The sequence below is a fragment of the Centroberyx gerrardi genome, chromosome 8 (assembly GCF_048128805.1).
Source record: "Centroberyx gerrardi isolate f3 chromosome 8, fCenGer3.hap1.cur.20231027, whole genome shotgun sequence".
Taxonomy (NCBI): domain Eukaryota; kingdom Metazoa; phylum Chordata; class Actinopteri; order Beryciformes; family Berycidae; genus Centroberyx; species Centroberyx gerrardi.
The window spans coordinates 18,059,343-18,084,432 of NC_136004.1; the positions used below are offsets into that span (position 1 = coordinate 18,059,343).

The following is a 25,090-nucleotide window of genomic DNA, read 5'->3' on the forward strand; positions in this document are numbered from 1 at the left end:
TCAGCTGGTACAGATGCTGTTGATGGAGATGATGGCCGGGTCCACCAGGCCCATCTCCTCGTGCTCGTTCACGCACAGCTGATAGCCACAGCCCCGCCGGCGCTTCAGCGGGGTCACCTTTGCGTCGGGCTTGGCGCGAGGGGGGAGGAGGAAGCCCACGCTCCCCGCGATCAGCATGTGCCAAATGCTGTGGATGTAGAAGTAGTTCTCCTCCGTCTCCACGAAGGCGTAGAGGGCCACAGCGGACGTGGCGATCATGGTGCCCGGGAAGAGGAAGAACACCCAGCGCTTCCAGGTAGGGGGGTAGCAACGCCGTCGACGGATGGTACGCACCGTCTGACAGAACGACAGACAGAAAATGTACGCTCACACACAGAATCAGTGTTTAGTTTACAACAAAAAACTCCAGTTAAAGTTTATTCTGTAGTTTCAGTTTTATAAAACTGATCTTAATAATCAGTTTGTGTAGATTTTTGACATTATTTGTTGCGGTAGAATATGTGGCAGTCATTTTATGTTATTCTATGGCAAATGTCTCAATCTCTGTGAATTTCTGTGACAGCTGCAGTAACCTTGAAGTTAGACAGATGGGTTAGTGACTGAAACGTTACTATGGATGCACTGATCAATAGGCCAGTGATCATAATAGATGTTCTAAATAGTTCATCAGTAATTAGCCGATCACTGCTTCAACTGCCTGAAAACATTATATGCTTACATTTGTTATTTATGCTCATGTGCTATTTGTCAGTAATTGAATATGATCCTTTTTATTTTTGTTTCAATAGAGAATATCCGTTCTTTAAGCGGCCTTGGCGTTTTCAATTTCAGAATTGCCAGGAGCGAGAGAGGCGCAGAGAGAGACTTGGTCATTTCATTTCACTCCTTTGTGAACAGAGTGTTTAGAGAGTGTGTGATTATTGTATTCATTGACTATTTTCAACTGTTAATAAACACTGACAGCTCACATATATTAACTTCCCTAAACATTGCCATACAGAATCCCAGGAAAATGTATAAGCCAATTATGAATGACCAAAAAAAATATATGCTAGCAGGAAAACATCTCTGATTGATTTATTATGCTGTATATATTTTAGGTTAAAGACTAATGATCCATCTGAAGCCAAATGGGGAAAAAATATTTTACTGTCTTTTCACAGTTAGGGTTCCTGGCTGTGTGTGTTTTACTGGTAAAGACAAACAATTTCAGACGAGGATGGTCTTTTCATGCATAAATCAGGAACCCCACTTGGATTGGAGAATCAGGGATTTTTGGCATTGACAGATTTGAACTTCTCCCCTACCACTTACAGCACATGACACCTCTGCAAAGCAGCAGACGCTCTGTGCCCTCCGCTTGACTGATCTAATTTGGTTGTGTCTGGGAACATTCAGAATGCCAGGCTTTGCAGAAACATGACAAGTTGATATGAAAGGGCCTTCATAGAAAATGTACGCTGCTGAAATGCAGAAGTACGGCACTGAAGAGAATGCTGAAATGCAGACATACAGTATTGAACAGCTGATAAATTATAAAGTGACAAGTAATCAAAGCATGTGCCCAAAAGTTATCTTTGAAAAACTGCAACGTTAGCATTTGATCCAAGCAAATTTTTATGACAATGTCGCTGCTCTCAATTTGCTATTGTGGCTGTTTTGTCTGAGTGCGTTACATTGCCATGGGAAGATGAGAAAACAATACAGCTTTCTTTTTCAGTCCTTGTGATGCTGCACAAAATCTGTGTGGACTTCCATGCTGTAGATCTTGTTACAGTATACCCAACCATGGTATTTGCACTTTGTATTTGTTGAATAACATATGTCAACAAGCCATCTATAATTGAATTACAGATGAGCCAAAGCCTTAGGAAAAACACCCAAATAGTGGAAGCCTGTGGCTTTATGTAATTCTCTGAAAAGGCTCATATTTGAAAGAGCAAGATACAGTAGTGTCGTGCATGAATTCTGAAGGGCTGTTGTTAATCTCTGAAGAAAGGAATCTTGTCTATGGCAACATATACTGTATCCTACCTTTGGTGCCAAAGCTGGAGGGTTTACTCAGCGGAATTAAACAGTACTTCATCTTTCCCTGCTTCTGTACAATCCTCCAACTCGAAGAGAGCTAACTCTCACAGCTACAACTCCCACACTTTATTCAATGCAAAGCTTTCTCCGAGGAGGCCACAAACCTTGTTTTCAAACTCATGTCAGAGCTTTGGCGTTAAAGGCTTTTTTTTTTTTTCCAGAACCTTGCCTGAAAGACTATTATTTTTTATCTTCTCAGTTCAGGGAGCACATTATGACTCGGAGAAGAGTCAGTGAAAGTACAAGCTGACTTATAATGGAACTACAAGGCATGACTAACACCCACAGGCTGCGAAACTTTTAAAGCCCCTTCCATGCTAATGTGAAATAGCTTCATTGGTCAGAATCCCATAGTTTCAGGCATGCACATGTTCCAGCTCCATGTAACCTTAAGTGACGGATTAAGTCCCTTTACGCCTGCCGTGCACCAGGAACAATGGAAGGACAATGCTGACACTTTTCATCTGCATGTTCAAACTCAGTGTCGGACATGTTAGCCCATGAACATCATCGCTACATTATGCATGAGAAAACCCAGATATTTCATCTTTTGCAAAAAGTGTCACTCTTAGAACAGCTGAAGAGTTCACTTCCAATATGCTATATATCTTTTTTCAATCTATTTTGGAAAAGAATCAACACTTAATGTTATTCTTTATCTCTAACATAGAGGATCCAGTACAGAAAAGTGTTATAATTTTGTCGCCAAGGACATACTGTAAGTGGCAAACTTTCCTTTGAAAGTACCATAAATTGCTGTTTTAATTTTGCTTGGTCATTCTGTAATTTAAAAAACTGTGAAAACGCACACCGGTATTAGTGAGGTGCTGGCCAACAAGAGCGGAGTACTTAAAAATGAAGATAAGGAAAGCATATTATTTATTAGGTAAAGACCAACATTTTGACAAGAAATGTCGTCATCATTCTGTAAGCACAGACTACTATTAATGTGTATCTTGTTATGTAATAAACCTCTGCAAGGTGTAGACATTTGTGCTACTGCACAGGAAATCTATGGCTTCCACTTACCCATGCTACAGCCATGATGCCCAGAGCAAACAGGCTGGGTCCCAACAGGTTCCACAGGCCGTGGCGGTCCAGCTGCAAAGCCATGGACAGAGACATCGCCCCCAGCAGGTACAGCACCTTCAGACAGACCACACATCAACAAAATGTAATTCTCCCCATTTAAAAAAAAAAAAAGAATGTGTGTTCAAGACAAAGCCAATGCATCTCTGTTTTTGAAGAAGTGAACACTGGTCTGGGCTTGTTATTTTCTTCTCACAAGTTAGAAAAATGGCAATAGAGGCTTTGTAGTCATGTCACAAATCGCTTAGCAACCGTGGCTAGTGCCATGAGGTCCTGTGGAGAACTGACTGTGCTCAAATAACAACCACACGAGAAAAAAAAAAAAAAACTGAAAAAGATTGCTGTGGTGTGGGTGCAGGCCAATTCAGTAATGTCCTAAGAAAAAGTTAATAGTATGATGTTCCCAGATTTAGGTTACTGTGACACTAATCTCTACTCCAAAGCACTGAGTTAGCTCTGTTTTTTGGTGTTGTTAGCTAACCAAATAGCCAACAGGCTAATTTAGCAAAACAACTGATGTGAATGATGCAACCACTACCCACTACTAGCGCTAGCTTTACTAAATGGGCTAGCTAGTGTGTAAATAAGATGTTAACAACAGAATAGTGATAGTTAGCTAACCAGATACTATGGTTAGGTAGGTAGCTAGCAAGCTGGCATTATCTAAACACACAATTACAGATGTATCAGTGGGGAAATGATCAGTTCCCAGTCAAAAACAGCACAGAAATTAACCATGTCTATTAATTAAATTCTGTTGAGTCGGCCAAGTTGTACATTTAGGAGAAACACAACCAGCTGTTCACAGCCACTGTTGTCCAAGAGCTGACGGGTCCATTATGGCTGCCAGAGAGAGCGTTACACCACCTGAAAGCTCTCTATGCAGAGTGAAAACCACAACATAACAACAAAAAGAAAACACTAACAATAGAAACCAATGCTACAAAAACAATTGAACTTTTTATTTTTTTTGTCAAGCTCACAATTTGACAGAAAGCCACAGGATAGAAGAGAGATAAAGCGCGAGAGAGAAGAAGATCAATAAGCTGCGCTACACATGCTTTGGGAAACCTAAGCCTGTCCAGAATGCCTGGGGTCTGCATTCGTCTGTGGCCGAGCTGGAGGAAGATGTGCAGTAGGGAGGGCGAAGAGAAATTGGGGATTTTAGAGCGGGGAAGGGATGACCCGCCTGCAGGAGAACAGGACTAATTGGCGCAGACCAAAGAGGAGAGGAGCGATGTGGAGCAGCCTGAGGACTCCATGCAGCAACGGTCATCAGTCATACTGCGCCACTGGATCGCACAGTAGCACGCACATGCATGTACACATGTATGCAGGCACAAACGCACGCACACACTCACGCATAAACTATACTTTAAAAGACATTTCATTGGCTTACATTGACTTAAATGGACCTAACCCTAACAGTAATCCTTCCTACTAGCCTTGTCTCGAATCCCTAAAAGAAGCTTTTTTTTCCCTGTGTGAGAAATGCAAAAATATCCTTGCAAGATATTTTCTGGTCATTGTATATGTGAGGACTTTTGGACCTCTGATGTTAAACCTGGTACACACACACACACATGCACACAGACACAGACACACACACACACACACACTAGCAGGTGCTTGTGGGTCCGTCACCCTCTGCTGCTGCTGCGGTCATGCACACGAACAAACAAACAAACACACACATGCATCTCTCTCTAGTACACACACACACACACACGCGCGCACACACACACACACACAGTTCCACTTGCCAGTCCTGACATGTGCGATTTGATTAGTGACTGCGTACTGCAGCGCTCAGCAAAAATGAAAACTCTAGAGGACAGCAGATGTTCGGGCACTCTCCCTCCCTCCCACTACTCCGCCTCCTTCTCCCCCTCCTCTCTCCCTCTATCTCTCATTTATGGACATGGACACACACACACACATACACACACACACACACACGCACGCACACACTTTCCCTGAGACTGTTCCATCTTGGTGTGCAGCCAGGGAGTGACCCAGAGAGAGGGTGCACCTGTTAGTGTTTACTGTTATCCACCGCAATATGTCAACAACCACAGAATTTAGCACCACGCATCGCTAATTCCAACACATTGATCTTTCAATTTGAGACTACAAAATGAGGCATAAGCAGTACTCATTAATAGACCTGCTTGATAGTTTATTTTCCCAAGTTTTCCTCCTCAGTAGCACGCTTCTCACCACTCTAATCCCTCTTCGCTTCGGGGCTTATCTCAAGTTGTCCACCGTTAATGTGGAGCACTCAGCTTAGATGCGGCCACACTGTGTATTGCCTCCACAACGCTCAACACACATCACAGTGGACATACGTTACGGTCGAAGTTGACCTGCACTCCTCTCTTCTCCAGCCTGCTTTCACAAACTACAGGTCTGTAAAAATAGGGATGGTCTAATACATTTTATTCCTCCCAGCTGAGCCATTGGACTTGACTTTCCTTTAACGAGGATTAGGTACGTACCTGTTTGATGATAGACTTGAGCCTGGCCATCGCAATGACAGTGACCCACACCGACATGAGCGAGCCGAGGAAGTCACAGAACTGCAGGACGTCATACTCCATGATGCAGAAGACCACAATGCCTGGCTGGTCACACGCATGGTAGAACTGCCAGGAGAAAGGGGAAAAGGGAGTAGCTAGTTTTAGCCTTGGGCCAGAAAGAAGCACAGAGTTGTTGTCACAGAAAAACCATACGACTGCAATTTTGGTGATCTTCTTCTTACTCCTTTACACCATCGTTTATGTGTTGAGTGAGTTCAGAGACTCTTGGGGCATTGAAACCTTTAAAAATCTCAGTGTAAAATCTAAAAAATGCGTGGGCAGCGGTGAAAAAAAGAAACACTCTATTTACAGTATCTATGAAAAATTTGCTTTTTGCTAATACATGTACGATGGTTAATGCCCTTTTCACCAAATCCCTTTGGATCTCATTAGACAATTATTTTCCTTTCCACAGATATATTTGACACTTCCATTTATAATAAAAGCATCAGGTGTACTTGTGAAATTTATTGTCCAACCATAAAGCAGCCATTAGAATATTTCTCTCCATCAGTCTGTGTGGGGAAATTGTAGTTTTTCTCGTGTCTCATAAAAACCCAATAGCAGCACATAAAGCAGCAACGCTCTTCCCAATTGTTTGTGCCGGTATCAGACCCAAAAATATTTTATAGGTCAGCCCCAGTTTAGTATTCTGCAGAGGGTAGAAGAATGCAGCAGTCTGATTGTGTGACAGTCACTCACCGTGGAGAAGAACATGGTGAAGATGTAGACAGAAGCCTCCAGGAGGTAGTGGCTTCGGATCGCGATGGCCACCGGCGGAACGAACATCAAGTTGCTGAGACAGAGGAGCAGGGTGGAGAGGAGCTGGAAGCTATAGGAGTAGGCCTCCGAGTTGTCTGTGCATCCCCAGCCATCCCAGCCTAACACACACACACACACACACACACACACACACACACACACACATATACAGATATATTATGGTTACGGTGGTTTGTGTTGCGTTTGATCTAAGAGAGTAGATGTTAGAGCGGGACAATTAATCGGAAAAAAAAAATCTAAATCGCAATATGAACTTCTGCTATTTCCAAATCACAGAGGCTGCAATTACTTGCTTAAGAGAGGGGCGTCCAAAATAGACTAATAAATGGTATTTTATTATTTATAATAAAAGGTAGTTTAGTGCTCTGGGTAATCTTTGGTCCATGAATCAAGTACAATATTGGAAAAACCTTTTATCATATTCAAACTCAGTAAATCCTGCACACAGACATCTTTCTTTTTCAAATCACTTTCCTTGAATCAATTTTAAAGTTCTAAAAAAAATTACAAGAAAAACGTACGATGATGTGAATCATAGTTTAAATCGCAATTGCTGTCAAATAATTGCAATTAGATGTTTTATCAATATCTTTCAGCCCTAGAGGTGCTGACAGACAAGCTTTAGTTTTTAGACTGTTTAGGTTGGGAAAAGATGAGGTCAAAGACATCTTCTTCCCTGAATCCTAAACACATTTTTTGGAACACCTCCTTAAATCTTTTGGCTAAACGGATGGTAACAAATCCTTGGTGAATTGGTCTGTTTCCAAAGTTCAACCAGTTAGAATTTATCTGTCAGAGTGGATAAAAGGGCTGATGAAGTGTCCATCTCCGGCCGCTTCGTCAGCCCAGTCCGATAAACAGACATTCCTCTGTGAAAAATCTACAAACATAGATGAAAGGTAATTTATCCTGCACAGTGGAGCCTCCTGATGTAAGCTCACTCCTATGTTAAAATGCCCCTACTTTGCCATTTGAGTTGGATCCTTATCAAGTGGTGGCTTGGGTAAGTCTGGATGTGTATGATTCGTGCCCAGTGGTGAATGGAGGGTTTGCAGTTCTGAGACAGTCCAAGGGCAAGTGCTGAATGCAGAGCACCTGCCAGCAGCCAGTCACACACAGACACCCACACACCCAAGCCCTAAGTATGATAATTAAATGAACTGAAGAAGACTACTTCTAATAAAAAAAGATCAAGAAGATCAGATTTGTAAAAAAAAAAAAAAGCCCCTGAGGACATTCTTTGTTTAGCTTCATAAGCTTATCTTTTATTGAAAAGCTGTTCTGAATTAAGAGCGTGTTTTATTGCTTTATCAAAAAGGTTTATATTAGAAGATTAATAACGAGGCACTCTGACTCATTGGACCAAGGCACATACAATTTAATCGCACTACTGTGAGTTCAAGTCTGGAAAATGACCTATGTCATCCCACCTTGCTCTCTCCCATCTCCCTGTCACTCTGCATGATATATTATACAGCAAATTAGAAATTCTTTACTGCTGCAGAAATCATTAAAGTTTAATCTCATCTTATATGCAGAAAAAGCTTTTGAATACTAATTAAAATCACTTACTTGCGATTACTAATTCATTGTCATGCTTTTTACTATTTGCTAATTAATGATTACTGATTTAGATTACTAATTAAAAGCATTATTGAGCATACACAATATTCATACAATTATTTTACCACTTATGTCACCCAACTTGTATGTTTGTTTCATCAATAAATGGCTCCCAGAAGTACGTGCCAGAGTCAACTGGTGCTTTGTGATTATGATGTGAAAATAAAGTGGATGGCAAAGAAGACCCAAAAGAAGATCTAATTAGACCGGCTCCTAATCTGAATTTAGTTTATTTCAAGGAGCTTGGGTCTGTATGGCACATTCATAGTATGCACAAATTCAAATCAACAGACCAGGGGCAAAAAAAAACAAAAAAAAACATTGCAAGCCTGGAAAATGCATGGACAATGCACTCTAAAGCAAAATATTTTTGAAAGTATTTTGTTACCTGCTTTGCATTCACATGCAGCATAAAGGTAGTTGTTGGTGCGCAGGAGTTTGCACTGCCCATATGTCCCACAGTCATTGATGCATGGAGTCAGGTATGAGCGCATGTACACCTCAGCTGTAACATTGGTGCATGCCTCAAATCTGGGAAAGTCACAGATAGGCAGTGGATTAGATGGGAAGGAGGATGAGAAACTTTAGCTCTGAATCCACTGAAGCATTTAAGTACATTTTAACAGGGCAAAGGCAGAAATTGGCACAGCGCTTTGAACACATGCTCGCTCTCTACTTGCTGTCTCACCTCCAAATGGATTTCATCTGACAGATTTTGGACTCAAACTATTTATAAACTGGTTTTGTTTTTTCCCATGACACTATTTTGTCGCAGCACTGTGGGGATCAGGAAGCCAGTTCAGGCCAATCAGATGTCAGACACTTCACTCCGACACACCTGTGCGCTGTCAAACTTCTACTGTGAAACTTTAACCTTGATTATGAATCTTAACACCTCAGATGCAAATTTTCACAATCCTCTTCTACCACCTATATTCTATCATGTCAACATCTTGAGAAAACTCTCCTTTGTTTTTTGGATTACTGGAAATACATATCAACCAGAAGTTTTTGGGAACAATTCCCAATCCTGTCTGATATTGATTATGGCTGATATTGGCACTTACAATGTAGTTTGAAATTGCTTTTAGCTAGTTATGTGTAGCTTGCAAACCCACAAATGCATCATGTGCCTGTACATAATTGTCACTTGTTTATCTCTGACTTTACATGGAACATGGATGCAAGCAAAACCTTGTACATTTGGGCTACATGGACACTTTTCTAATTGATAGGTTCTATGATCAATCACAAGGAATGAAACTCCAGGAGGTAACAGATGTGTTTCTTTGCGTTTCTCAGACCTCATTTGTTAATTGATGCAGCTGCTGAATTTTGTTTGCTTGCTTTTTTTTAAAGTTATATCAATCAATTTAATTGTAATCTGGAAGGCCACCTTTCGTTCACCCCACCTCTTTTGTCACTAATTAGATTTGATTGATTTAACGTGGAAATCAAATAGATAGAAATGTGAAGTTTACCACATATTTTCATACCTCAGCAATGCTCTCATGTGAGGATCAGTCTATGAACCACACCATCTGTTATTTAGATTCAATTAAAACTCCCAAGTGTCTGGGAAAAATCTGCTTAATTTTATTCTGTTCACATTTTATTCAGTTAACAGTTCAATCTGCTGAATAGCTAATGGTTAAAAACTGGTAGCAAACTTTAATTTTGACATCTCAAAGGAAAAATCCACCCTTGGATACATTGTTATATATCATCAATCTATGTTGTTCAATGCATTCCAGGAGTTATTTTTTGACCAAGTGTTGTATCCACTTTCCCTCAACCTGCCCCGTCTGCTTCTACTTCAGTTAGTGATTTCCTGTATTTCCCAGAATGACTTTGACAACCCCCAGAGAGAGAGAGATTGGGCCTGAACTTTAATGAGAGTGAATGAGAATGAGAGAAAGAGTTTTGTCTTCAGTCGAGAAAAAGTGAGAGTCGTGGCTCTTCCTCAAAACACGTGTTCAAGTGTTTTAGGGTGGATTTTTCCATTAAGATTATTTGTGTCCCGCTACAGCTCAACACATACTTGAATCATTTTGTTGAAATTCCATAACCTGTGAATGTGGTAACATCTAAAGTCTCCTTTTAAGAGCTTAAAGTCTAACCCTAGAACATCTAAGACATTATGCTAAGTGCAGACCAGAAGCATGTTCATGAAGCCAATCCCAAATTAATCTACTGGGTGACAGATGGGAAAGGATGTAAACTGAATGAGGGAGGCTGCACCACTTAAACACTGGGCCTGGTGCCTTCATTAGCGGGTTGAATAATAATGTAGGTAAACCACCAGTAAGGTTTAAACAAACAAAATTTGCAATTTCTTGCTGTAATTGACAGCAAAACTTGGTCTCACATAGGTAGAAAAGGTTTCATAACTGTGGGACCAAGCCAAAGAATTGATGTTGCATTGTCAAATATCAAAAATGCATGGGCGTCAGTCAACTGTTTTTGGTCAATTTCTGCCTGAAAAAAATACTTTTGGAAGATACTGGATTTTCAAATCTATTTCAGTCCATTTTAAGGACATAAAAATCAGTTTTGTCAGCAATTTAGTTATCCAAAGAAACAGAATGTAAGCATATAGGAGAATCTAACGACTATCGATACAGAAGCAGTATTGCTATTGCCGGTCTCACCCATGTTCAGTGGCACAAAGAGAACGCAGACTGAGGTACCAGGTGCCTGTTTGTGGGTAAGGAATCCTCAGTTTGGTGATATTGGAGGAGGCATTTACAGAAAGGAGAAAGCCGGCCGCCGATTCTGCAAGAGAGGAAAGATGGGAGGAGATGGTGGGGCAAAAAACATGAATTAATGCCACGAAACCGAGAGTTTGAAACCAAAGAGAGCTTCACACTCAAACAGATTCATACAGGAAAAGCATTTATCATAATATTATAAAATTTCAATGGACCTGCCGGTAAAATCCCCATTTTATTCTGTATTGGGGTCATATTTATGTACCTGATTCACATTTCACTGAAGAATTTTCTCGTAGGAAAAGAGGCATCCCATGGTTCAGGCAGCCAAACACTGTGACGTTTGCTCCTTTTACTGTAGACTGCAGGAGGAAACACAAGCAAACCACACAGACATCATTTATCCATCCAGCCATCAGCCATCTGCTGGCATCATGTGGGTGTGCTAACACTGTTCAGGATTTCCTTAGGTCTCCGTTCCCTTTAGCTGTGAGACAGTAAACTTTAAAACTAACAAATCAACTGCAACTGCTTACCCTCTGTCTGTCTGAGGTAGCTAAATGAAGATGTTGGCAGTTAATCTCCCTAAAGCATGAATTATTAATTAACAAGGCTCATAAGAAAATGGAGAATTATTCAAACATGTGGAACTGGCATATGCTTATGCAAATACCGCACAGAGGTGAAACCAGGCCAGTGCAGTCCAATTCGATGTGCCAGTAAAAGAAAAACAGGGGTACAAGCGTAATAGCGAGAAATATTGGATGTGTTCACAAATTGCCGATCTGATCATCAGCGGGAGGTCAGGCAAATTTGACTGTTCATACATTTCAAAATTCCTCTTCATTTATTCAGAGGGTCTCTGTCTAGTATTCAGTGTGCACATGGAGCAGACGCTGTAGAGCTTTTGAATGTTTACAAAAATGGTGAAAGGTATCCAACTAACCGGCAAACAAACTGCCAATCAGCAACAGTGGGAATGAGTCTTTGATCAGAACTTGCCACAGCATTTACAAAGATGCAACATATTACATGCATTGTGTCCAGAAGGAGATTCAGTTTATATGCTTGTGGTAGGAATTATTAGTTTGAATGGGCTATAAGTAGGATTTTTACCACCCCATAGCACAAAATGACCATAATATATCTGCGGGGAGTTGATAGAGTTATTGATTAACACTAATGACTCAACCATTACTTCACCAGGTGCTGAGATTTTATGGCTTTCAAAACTCTCTTTTTGGCCCGTACTCTCTGTTTTGGAACAAAAACTCACCGCTCATTGGCATTTCAAGACACTCCCATCATTTCCCCCCCTCAGATTCTATGGCTCAACACTAATCGATTGCACACATTGCTTTTCATTTCAGCCTTGACAGTTTTCTGCCATTTTGAATTTCATGCATAACCTTTTTTTTCACTATTTCTCGCAAAGTTGATCCAGTCTCCACTAAATTTTGAACACAGCACAAATTTTGCAACCTTGCAATAGCACATATTTGTTTTTAATCTCTCCTAGAAACATGCCTCAACCTCACCAAATTTTACACACAGCATATTTCACCTGCCTATCATCTTTATATCACAGAATTTTGATACTTGTATCCATTTGGCATTGATGCACAAAAGATGGCAAAGACACGTAAACAGGAAGGGATGCATAATTCCATAATCCCGAAACGTTTGAGCAACCAAACTTCATATAAATGTAAAGGGCTTAAAAGCGTGTCCGACCACATTTGGCTGAGCTCGACAGCTTTACCATTAGGCCAAAAAATTGGCAGTTTTTCAAATGGCAATATGTCAGGCACCGTTTCACCTGCAGTAGCAGGACTGCCACCCAAATGTTCTATCTGTGAGATGTAGCAGTTTTCTAAAATGATGAATCAAGTTTATATTCTCACTGTCAAATCAGTTTCCCCATGGGCTTGGACCCCCACTAATGGCTGCTTGCGGCTATATTTATTTCTTGATTACTTTTCCCTTGTGAAATCTATTATCTGAACCATTCATACAAAATTCAGGAAACCACAATAAATGACACCCACCATAAATACACATCACAGGGTCATATTGCCCCCACTTTATCTTCCCCACACTGCTTGCCTGTTTCGAACTGAATTTTAGAGAATTTTCGAAACTGAAATTTTAATGATTACTTTTAAGTCTCAGTCTGGCCTCCAGCTACATCTCAGATCGTTTCCCCTCTTTGGATCCTGACTGCAGCCTGAGGCAGGATGGTGACCGCTCCTAAACCCCCTGAGTCTTCTCCGTCTTGGCCCCTAGGCTTTGGAAATCCCTCCTGAGGAGATTACTGGCAAAGTCTGTGGAATCTTTTAAATCATTTCTTAAAACACATTTCTATTGTGATTTGTTCCTGTTGTATTTGTTGTATTGTTTTATCCTTCTGCACCCCATTTTTAATTAATGTCTGGCATTTTTATTGTTAATCTTGTTGGGTTTTATTTGTTGTTGTACTGCTTGTAAAGCACTTGGTGATATGGTTTTTAAAATTGCTATATTAATCAAGTTTATTATTATTATTATTTACAAACCTGATCCATTATGCAGCTGTTAGTTCGCATTGTGAAATGTGACTGGCAGAAGTAATCAGGAGCGCTGTCTCACAACAATGCAATGTTGAAGGTTACTGACTGAAGCAAACTACTGTAGCAAACTCCTGAGTTAATATCTCTACAAAAGCCAACAACACCCAAACAACATCAATACTTCATCACGAAATCAATGTAGGTAAAACTTGTAACTAATGCCAGGTTGTTGCTCTAACCATTATTTTTTGTCTTTACTCATGTGTCTGTCTGGCTAATTTCCCATGAGTTCTGCTAATGACGAGCCTGACAGGACATGATGCCAACTGATGCATGAACATCAATGAAGCTAGCTTGTGTAGCAGCATGGATTGCATCATGCACTGCACATACAGCCCAATGCCCAAACTAATTAAAAGAATATGAATTTGCAAAATAGCAGTTGCTATGAAACTGGACACAAAAAGATGAGCTTATTATTTTACTGCTATTCAAACTGCCCCATGTTGTTCAATACGAGTCAAAAAAGTGTTTTGGCAAGTTGCTGACCTTGTTAGCCTACTAACGCTGCTTAGCAACAGGGAACATTTGGGGGTTTTGTCTTTGGGGATGCTCCAGTGCAATATTTTCTGCACAAATTAAACACCCATTGTTTTACATACAACTTTTTAGAGGATGGTGTGTGCATAAATGTGATATAACAACAGTAACATATATAAGCCAATAAGCCAATCTCAGTGTATAACACTGATCACAGTGCTTAAAAAAAATTCTTGGATGAAATGTAATTAAAACAATCCAATTTTGGTGAATTATCGGTGGAATAAAGTCTATACGGATTCTTTTCACGTCTTTTCACAGCCTTTCACTGAGATTGATGCAAGGCAGAGAAGCAGCTCCAGCTACTGTCTCCCGAAGCCCTGCAAGTCTGCCAAAGAGTGCCCCACTGGTAGTGGTTGACTGGATTCTCTGCCTGTGACAAGCAAGTGGCAGATCATTGCAAAGGAGGGAGAAAGTGTCCATAGAAAAATATAGCAAGATATTCACTCTGAGGAATACATCTCGTTGCTCATATAACGATCACAGCAACCAGGATTCATCATAACATAATTGTCTTTTACATTCTCATTCTTGTTGCCACAGAGAATTCCCCCATATCTATCAACCAACCAACCAATCAATAAACCATGCAACAAATTATTCAGTCAATTATCATCATTTCCTAAAATTGTAATGTCATTTATATTGAGCATTCAAAGACTGATGTTAGGATTTTATGCTCTCTCCTCTAGTTATTTGATCACATGTTGTTTTCTATTAGGAGAAAAATGTATAAAAGTCCATCTGACAGCCATGTAACTCTCTAGTTATCATGTTCTTGGCTCGTTGTAGCCGTACAGAGCCACTGTAGGTGCGTTCCTAATGCCATTAATATCTGAAGGACAGACAAATAAAGTCCTATCAAACCCTGGTCTGCTGATTTTGTGTTTTGCTCCTTCTGAATTAGAGACATATGCCACCAGACAAACACTGGTGTCTGCCTCATTCTGAACTTTTTCAGTCCCCACAGGAGATACAATGACCATACCAGCATCCATATTTAGCAGGGTAGCTCAGCCAGACACTTTGTAAGCCCAATTACCTCCCTTGTTAGATGGGGATTTTCCTTGGGCAAGCTGTTACATATTTAGTTTCCTTATTTCAGTCTGCTCCAGTGGTGAAGGACAGGTGAAGTCTAGGAGGGTGAGAGAGCCAAAAGTCCTATCCAAGACCTTGAATATATTTTGACCAAGGACCGAGATTCCTTTGGCAGTCTGGTAAATATTCACTTGTATGACCGGGATTGTACATTTTAGCAATGTCAAGAAATTCCTCAAACATCATCAACACATCAAAGCACAAACTCTCAAGCAATCAATCACAGCTTCCCTAAAACAAGTGGCGATATTGTCAGCTGTGGAACTCACCATGTTGAGCTTGAGCTCCATGTTGAGGACCCCTCCGCTGTCTAACACAGGCATTAGGTTGATGGCGAACACAGCGGCCCTGTCAGGTGGAATGGATATGTTGGGACCAAAGAAGACGTAGAAGTGCACGGAAAAGGTGTCCAGCTCATTGCGCAGTGTTGGACGGATGGGCCAGCACTTGTTGGCGTCAGCAGTGGGGGCGAGGTAAACGATGCTCTCCTCCGACGTGTGCAGGTGGCTGGCATTCTGCGACAGGCTGGGCAGGTCGGCCATCGACAGCGTCTCCGACAAGGAGAGACCCATTGCCGTTCCAAAAGACTGGGGCATGTTCAGCGATGAGCTGGGCGACGCTTGGTCCTTCGACAGATTGGGTTTGGAGCAATCTAGTCAGAAGAGGAAGATTTACAAAAGAAGTACAATCAAATTGATGTTTGTATGTGAGCTAAACCTTTTGGTGCATTACCAGACATTTGATGCAAAAGGTTTTTAAAACGCACCTGCAACATCCAGTCCAATGTAATATTCGCTATCATCAAATCAAACAAACAATCCCTATCAAATCTCAAACAAACAAGCAATAACTAAGTCAGTTATGCATGCTAAGCAACCAAGTCTTTTGCAAATGTTTGGAATGATCCCCTTCAGCTGCTTTTCAGAAAGTAAACAGCAAGGTTCAGTACTGTACACTGGTTTTTAATGAGACAAAGATTCACAGTAATTACAAACAGTATGCCTTCATTCAACACAAAGCAACTCACAGCAAAATGGTCATTGATGGCAACTGGCAAAGTACCATCAAATACCGCCAATCCCCAAGGGGAAGGATTTCAAAGGCTTTTCTAGCTCAGCCTGGTTTGCATAGTGTTGTCTCTGAAAGGGTTTGAAGTATTTTGATGTACAGGAAGGCAGCTGAAGCACTCCTAAAAATACTAAAATACTGTTGTCTCTGGACAAATGTGACTGTGGTTGAAACAGATAAATTATAAAGTTGGTATAGACCAAAATATATATATATATATGTATGTATGTATGTGTGTATGTGTGTGTGGGTGGGTTGGTAGGGCTGGAGGGGGCTGTGTAAATGTGTTGTTTCATAATATTCATAATGTAAAGACCAAGAATGGGTTTGATTTTGCTCTCGTATATCAAATAAACTATCTTCAATGCTCAATCATCTTAAGAGCAAAATACTTGCAGAGAAAATATAGTATAAACAATGAAAAAGCTTCACCTAGTTTCACATCCTTGGTATAGATTCTATAAATCGGAGATTGGATTTCTGGGACAGAGCTTAACAACAACCAGAGACAGCTAGAAACCATACGGAGAGACTCCAGCTGATGGTCTTTCCCTGAGTTTGAGGTATTCTTCAATTTAAGAGCAAATCCGCAAAAGGTCAAGTGAAATATGCCTGGCAGGCAGGGGGAAAGAGAGAGTGTGAATAATTAGTGTCTGTGTTGCCATGGTGACAAAGTGCATCGTACAGTGTCGAGCGGAGGGAGGGCTCGCTACATGGAAGTGGACTTCCCACAGATTTGTGAGCCATCCCTGCGGAGTGAGCATAAAGAATATCTCAGCTCTCCACAACTCAAAAACAGCATGTAGCACTCAAGCGTGGCATCACTGGCCTCTTAGCAATCACACACGAATTGCTTCAGTTCAGGCTCCGGTCTGGTCTTGTACAAGGCTCTCGATGGTCCTATACTGCGTCTGTCTGCCTTTTCTCTTTCCCGTCAAAACATTTGTACAAATTATCAACATTCAATTTCCCCGTGGCATATCTGTGAGAAGGATGAGCATCGTAAACACGCTCTATAAGACGTGGAGATGTTCCTTTTTATCTAACCTGTGTGTTGATATGGGGGGAAAAAATCACACTGAGAATCGGCTATCTTCTGAGAGAGCCAATGCAAATTGAAAGCCACAATCCTTGATATTTTGAGTGTATAATTCATGGATATTGGATATGGTATTTTGCAGAGATCTGCTTTGAGTCTCCTCTTGGTCTAATTTGGAGTTCTCAGGTTTGATTCCCCACAAAATTTAAGAAAACCACTGCAGTATCGTCCTAAATTACACATCAAAAGCAGCAGGAGGGAAAATAATGAACCATGCTGGAAGCAAACAGCGCACAAAATGTAGTGATAAGCATTATCACAATTCATTTGACAAGGATAGAGAGAAAATCCTACACATCGTATCTAACAAATTATTCAATAATTTTCTTTAATTGGCAAAATTGTTAAAACAGATATAAAAAATCCAAATGGGAAATGAGCAATGATATTGTGAGACATGAGTGATTGTAAAATGAAACAATTATAGAAAAACCAACCATGTGACACTAGAAACTCATCAGAGTTTTTGTGGTATGTCAAAATTATCTTGTAGCATATTAATATTATAATATTAGCATATTAGTATTATTCATGCATGCACTACAGACAGCACTTGGTGTTGTAATTGTGTTTGTATTGAACTCATTTCACTAAAGACCTGAAAAGCAAAGTGGGGCTCCAGTACTTCACACTCAAGGACGGAGCGATGATGGTGAAGCCACCATGTTAGTACAATGATGCAGTCTCTGATTCTCCAAAGCCTTTATTGGATAAGCTAAACAGGTGAGGAGTGATTTTTATTTTCCTCTTGACTGTAACTCAGTGTTCCCTGTTCCATGCTATAAAAAATAAAAACTTTTATTTTCTATTTGTCTTAAAACTACAGAATGCAACTGTTTGCCTTGCGATTGCAATTCCTGCCCCAAAACGTGTCACTCATCTTCAGCTGTCTGATCAGTTCTGTGGGATAATTTATCACTGTTAGCTTTCTACGTAGAAAACCTAGCAAAGTGGCTAGCACTGTACCTGTCTGAGCCCTTTTGTCTCCTTCCAATGGTGCTATAGTGTGGGAAAGCAATGAGGTTGTTCACACGTTTTTTTAAACGGTTCTTGTCTCCTGCATGTTTAACTTCGCTGTACTTTGTTTTGTTACTGCTTTACACCCGTGTTGTTGTTGCTATGACTTCCCTGCACTCGATAACCACACCCCAGCCCCCTGCTGGCCACACCTATACAACACACACCCACAGCAGATGGTGTCCACCTCCAAACTGGAAAAACAATTTCAGGCAAACAGGAGGATTTAGGCATGCACACACAGCATCACAGACAGAAACAGACTGATCATATGCAATATATCCAATTTATTTATTGTTATTTTAATGCGAAAAAATTTTGCATATTGCAGCTTTAAATTAGGGAGGTCTACAACCTCTTGCTGTCAATCCCTAGGGATTGGCATCAGGGATTGAAACTGGAATCATCATCTAAATCCATGAAATACCTTGAGCATGAGAACGAGGATCATGACACTTATCAAGCACATTGTGCCTGTGACAATCACTCACCTGTGACCTGCACCCCGATGCGGAAGTAGACATCAGAGTTACTCAGGTATCTCTCCACTAGAATGTAGTACCATTGTTCCCAGGCAGGTACAAGTGTGTCTAATTCACAAGGGTTCCACTCCCTGCAGTCGAGGGCACTTGAGTTGTGCACCGGCGGCGCCCGCGCTCTTATCTTCAGCACCACGGGACAACTGTCGCCGCTCTTGTTCCTGGTGCTGCAGTTTACCAGCTGAACCTTCACTTTCGAAATATAATTGGGGATGAACACTCTGCATGACCGCAAATTCACACCCAGACGCACAGACAAACACACACACACACACACACACACACACACGCTTTAGTAATACTATATATAGGAATATATAGGGTATATAGGACATACACTAATATTGTTATATACTAATACTGTATGTATACTAATGTGTTCTGCATTATACTACATTGGTATACTACATTACTAATACTGTATGTATACTAATGTAGTATAATGTAGAATAGTATTGTATATAATATGTATTCAAATTAATGTTTATTAAACATTTTAAAGAATCTTAAGCCTGTTTAAAATGGCCTAAAATTCTCAGGAGAGAATACTATGCATTTGCCACAGCTGCCGGAGTTTAAGATTTTCAATCATTTCATTGGACCAGGTTTTAAGGTTTGTTTGGCCATTTCACGCACAAAAAAATCTAATACATTCAGTCTTTCCAGGGCAAAGCAAGGTATCCAATCAATCCATGAGGATATTGATTTGACTTGTCATCAGGGTTGGGGACTAATTTAAAATACTGATTACATTTTATGGTAACTTAACACACTACTTTGTTGTTTTTCCAAGTAGGTATATTGATACCTTTGCAGGAATTTCCAAATCAACCTCAGACTTTGTTTAAAAGACTGTTCTTCCTATAAATGAACTGTGTGAATCACTTGTCAGTCTTCTGTCAGTTTCAGGCTTCATTTGAATGAATGGTCTTAGAAATTAGACAACCCCTATAATAACAATACTGTGCAAAGGCTAGTGCTTTAAATTCAAAAAGCAAATTAATCCCACACATATTACAATGGCTGAAAACACCAACAACAGACTTTCAATGGAAGTAAAACTGTAATATTTAAATGCTGAAGTAACATTTCCATACCCTTTGCATCATTTTAGATTTTTCTTATGCAGCAATTGACTTAAATATTGCCTCTGCTACCTTTAGGCACCTTGGCAAGATTATGACATAACCCTGAAAAAATTCATATTGCTCACAAGAGCGAGGTGACTTTTAGAGAGGGGGGAGTTAATAAAGGTACACAGGCTATGAGCACCGACTTGGAAATTGCATCTTTTTAAAATGAAAATGCAAGATAAGGGTGCTGCACAGAGTGCGAGAAAATCCCAATTTAAATGGCCAACAAGGAGGTGGAAGTGGACTGGGCAGAAGAGCTTCCTATTTTTCTGTTAGATAATGTACGATTAGGTGAGTTATTACTTAGCCAACTCAATGTCCCGACTTTTGCTATTCAACAATTTTAGGGTACATACGGTATCTGTGACGTGTTCAGCCCTATGGACATGGAAATGTAATAAGAAGACTTACTTATAAAGTGCAGATCTGTTGTGGATCGGGATCATCTGGTCGATAAAGTATCCAGGATAGAGCACTGAAATCCCAATAAGCCTCTGGACAATGAGCTGAGGTTGGAATAGATACTGGCATTCTTCATATAGACCCTAAAAGGATAAGAGAACAATGGTAAAGATGGGATACTAACGCCAACGATTCCTCAAGCCCTCCCAGGTAAAGAGCAGATTAGATATCATTCAGACTGCCTCAAAATTCCTAATGGACTGTGTGCATAAAGCTTGTCAGCCCGCTGGATTAATATCACTCTGTCCTCCCTGCCTGTCTCACAGTGTAACTCGCACCGAGCATTTCACTCCTGTTGTTCTAATGCTTGATGTGCATTACGCTGTGAGATGAGCCAGGCACACAGAATGACTTTGAACCAGGAGGATGTGCATTGTTTCTGCACATGGTCCGCTGGAAAGTTTATTTTAAAATGAAAGGGGCCTTTGGCACCCAAATCAAAAGGACAGGTGTGAATGCCAAATGAGGTCCTTCATTCCTGTCAACTGATCACTAACCCCTCCTGCTCAAGCCACAATTACTGTGGCATGTCATTAGAGCGGGCGGTGCCAGGGTGACCCTTTGATTTATTACAGCCTGTCAGCTGGACCTGCAAATGTATCCTGTGGAGCATGTTGTGTTTCGATTAGGGTTCAACCGAAATGGGTTTTTGAAGGCAGCTACTGATGGAGATATTTTTAGACTGAAGGCGCCAATAGCCAATATTGTTTGCTGATATTCAATAGCTTTAAATGTGACCATTGTGATGCCAAAAAATTACAAGCATTCAGTGTTTCCCCCTTGGCAAGCTGTGAAAGCCTCTAACAGCATTTAGAGCATCATGGGACACAAACACTCTCCACTGAAACCCATATTAATGAAATTATTTTAGGGGAAACTCTGGGATACATTAGGCCTTTAGATGAAGAATTAATTTACAAACACATTATTGAACAATTAAAATTAAACATTACAGGTTTGTTTTTATGTAGCTCTGGCCACTCCATCATATCAGCGGTGGATGGAAACTGACTGGCCAATATCCAATATTTTTTATTAATAATATATTGGCAAACCGATTTATCGGTGTAACCCGAACTTATGTACATTATAAACAGTGAAAATATTTTTCTGAGGCATAAGTGAGAGAAAAATGAATGTATAGATGAACTTTTTAGTCATTACATAAATTAGGTAACCCTGAAGAATTGTGATTGATTATATTGTGTTTTACACTCTTTTCCACTGAGTATATGGCCACAGCCTTATTACTATGGCCTAGGACAGTTCAGTCAATGAACATTCACCAGTGCTGCCTTTACCCAGATGCAAGAGGGAATACTTTGCCTCGCAATCAGTAATGTGATACCAAAACACCTCCAGCAGCATAAAAATGGCTGCCACCTGACATAATTCACTTCTCCCATTCCTTCCTATAGTGCAATAGGCATCCAGTTACACCCAGCTTTGTACTGTAGGATGATGGTCCAATAAGAAAATGATGGAAAAGGTATCTGGACAGTATCCAGTATTTCTTTCTGGGTAAATGGGACTGTTTAAATACCAGATGAGGTGAAAAATTTAGTAAATTATGAAAACAGCGTATTTAGCAATAGGGTACTCCGAAGAGATAATACAGGTCAGACAATTTACAAAAAACAATGCCTAGAAGAAATACATGCTCAAACATATAGAAACATGATTCTCCCATCTGTAAAATCTGTGTGAAGGGACAGCTTGCAAAAATTGCACCAAGGGACATAACCAGTAAGTCCAAGTAAATATGGTGATAACACACGTTTGACTACAATTACATTTCATCACTGCTTATTTGTTCAGTTTGTTTCTTACATACTGTGCAGTCAATTGCTGCAGTTGAGTATGTGACTGAGATTGTTAGCAATGCAATGTGCACTCTCACTGTTCCACTTGCATTACTGCCACCCATGTTTCCTTTTTGAACTTAAATCATCGCAGATTAGAGTCTTGGTTGCTAGGAAATTGCCTCGGGAAGCAGCATTTGGAGACGTTATGCTATTTCCACCGATGCAAAGTGTGTCATTGGAAGCTGATCCCATGTTAGCCATAACTGTTTGTAATCCCAATGTCCCCAAAGCAAACCGCTTCTTTTGTACACATAACGTTGATGGAAACTTTTGATGGTATTTTTGATTGTGTTGTATTCCAGATGCACTTTTGAACTGTAGTGCAGTCAGTGGAAGCCACAAAGGAAACACAACTGAACACTACACCAGTGACAAATAAATTGCCTGAAATGGTAATCAGCAGGTGTTTATGTGGCCAAATAGGCAAACATGATGAGGTGAAGAAAGAACTCTCCGACGCCGTTCTGCTTCTTTAAGCTCTGAAACACAGGTTGGAATACTAATACCAGTGAACACTTAAATTATTTTTATTTTTTCTATCAACTGAAGGGGAGTTAAGTGACCATGGAGAAAATATTTCTATGTAGATCTTATTAAAGTAATAGTCTATGACATTTTTGTATAAATAAGATTCCATTTTGCTACTCTCTATCACCGATAGATAATACACAATAGTGATTCAATTGATAGCCAGTTCATGAAAGCTTTTACATTTACTGTTCTAAACGCCTGGTGTCAGGTGAGTCTTTCCCGTGAGAAACCCTCTGGTGTACAGGAAGAGATGTGTGTCACATTTTCAGCAGCAGCAACAGCGGTTTGTTTGGAATAAATAGAAGAAGAACTGGGAAGTTAACATAAACAGCGATACAGGTGGCTAGTCACATGGTAATCCCAACATCATCAAGGTTCAGGAAGTGTTTTGGGCATTCATTTGTAGCACCAGATATCAAAACAGCTGGGTTTCACACAGTTTCACTCATTCAATCAATCAGAGAATTTACGGTAAGAGTAATGGATAACTAACCAGTAATGGATGACTAACTGGCCAGCTCAATGGTTTTGTGCCGGATTGTAATCAATTGTACAACATTTTACTGATTACCCAGAACATGCAGGGTACTACGGCTGTTACGAAGCACAGCTACCATGACAAATCGGCACTGAGGAGAGAGCGACAGAAGAACGAGCGTAAGAGCTGTTCTGATCTGATCGTGTGATTGGTCAGGAGTTGGCGAGCCTTATGGGTATTGTAGTAGGTGTCATGGAAGAGTATGTCTGATAAAACAGATTTTTCAACACAGAGGTTGAGACAATGCACAATCACTGATGACAGCAATCACACAGTGGAGCCTTATAATCAGTCTGTTTGATACAGATCGGCTGTAATCAGCAATAGAATGCAGTTGGATGGGGGGCTAACAGGGGGAAAATCACTTGTTGAACCACAGTACCACGTGACTAGCAGGCTCTAAAGCCACCATGGCTGAACACACAAAGACAAGACCAAAGAAAAGACCAAAGAAAAGACCACCTACAGAAACAAACAGGACATCACAGTACTGGACACATTGATTGATTGACAAGTGATCTCTGGGAAGTGCAGTGCAGAAACACCACAGCAATGAGCAATGATGGCTGCTTAATGCCAAAGAGAAAAAAAAACAACCCAAAAACAAAAACAAGAATCTCACATAAAAAAATACGATTTTTATTTGTGATAATTGATCAGTTTCACCTTGACTGAGATCTTCCCTTCATCCTTGGGTAAATGTGCGGCCAGGAACCAATCTCCCGGGAGCGGACTGGTCACGTTGAATGCTCCTGTTGTACGGTTTGGAAGAGTCCAGGTCAACGTAACAGCAAAGGACCCTGGGACAACTGTATCCCGAGGGAAGTGGGTGTAGAGGGGGTTGATGACGGGAGGCGCTCCAGACCTGAAGTACCTATGAATCACAAAACCAACAGCCAAAATCAAATCTTTGTTAGTGGGGCCTAATACTTTTAGAAACAACTGAAGTGTCTGCCAAATACAAAATCTGTCCATCAGAAGTCTGACCAAGATTGTACTCTAAGAACAGCCAACAGTTTTAGCGTAGATGGCATCTTCTATCTTGAATATGAAGGATTCAAACATCCATCAGTAAAACATTAATTATATCCAATCCTACACATTTGAATGTGATAACTGTGGCCATGTCAATCACAAGACCACACTGAAGATTCAGATCTGAACTATATGTGCTGTCATGGCAAACATTACTTGCCAATCTGATAAAAAAATAGACAGGCAAAATAAAAAGTCAAATACAGCTAAAACAGCTTCAAACAGCACCTCCTCCATATGGTGAGGCTGCCAATAATAGCTGACACTGCACAGGTTTAGCCAGCTGCTTTACCTTTTCCCCATAGGCAGGGTTCTTGTCTATAAGGCCCTTCTCACTACCTCTTTATACCCGACTGAAGGAGAGAACTTAGAAGAGCCAGAGCCACTTACTGGTATCTCAACAACTTTGTAAAAAAGTGTTTCTTCTCGGCTGTGAAAGCCAACATCTGAACACCTTTCTAGCCTCCTCATCAATAACAACATCTAGGCTGTTTTGTTTTGAAAGAATCATTCACACACACACACACACACACAGACGCTACACAGTCTTACACAGTCACATTGCGGTCTGGGCAGCTGTCTCCGAAAGTGCCCCCTTGCTCCTTGAAGGTGATGAGGTTCCATACGGCCATCATGGTGTCATCAGGCACATTGAAGTGGAACAGTTCCACACTGGCGAAGGA

The 25,090-nt window shown here is 40.6% G+C and overlaps 1 protein-coding gene across 1 annotated transcript; it reads right to left on the minus strand.

Annotated features, from left to right (window-relative positions):
* Nucleotides 1-25,042, minus strand: tmem8b (transmembrane protein 8B). Its single transcript, XM_071920941.2, has 12 exons — nt 24,960-25,042; nt 24,039-24,246; nt 20,388-20,521; nt 18,796-19,064; nt 15,390-15,772; nt 11,139-11,235; nt 10,814-10,937; nt 8,551-8,693; nt 6,459-6,637; nt 5,676-5,822; nt 3,118-3,234; nt 1-336 (listed from the first exon to the last, which is right to left on the minus strand). Exons 1-12 carry the CDS (start codon nt 25,040-25,042, stop codon nt 1-3), a joined length of 2,220 nt encoding a protein of 739 aa, XP_071777042.1.
* Nucleotides 25,043-25,090: the final 48 nt, after the last annotated feature.

What these genes read in the sequence shown, in the direction of transcription:
- tmem8b (XM_071920941.2), bottom strand. Translation starts at nt 25,042, where the DNA reads ATGATGGCCGTATGGAACCTCATCACCTTCAAGGAGCAAGGGGGCACT. An exon ending in CCAGACCGCAATGTGACTGT is followed by an intron (nt 24,247 to 24,959) that starts GTAAGACTGTGT and finishes TGTGATTCATAG; the next exon opens with GTACTTCAGGTCTGGAGCGC. An exon ending in CTTTGTGCCACTGAACATGG is followed by an intron (nt 8,694 to 10,813) that starts GTGAGACCGGCA and finishes TGACTTTCCCAG; the next exon opens with ATTTGAGGCATGCACCAATG.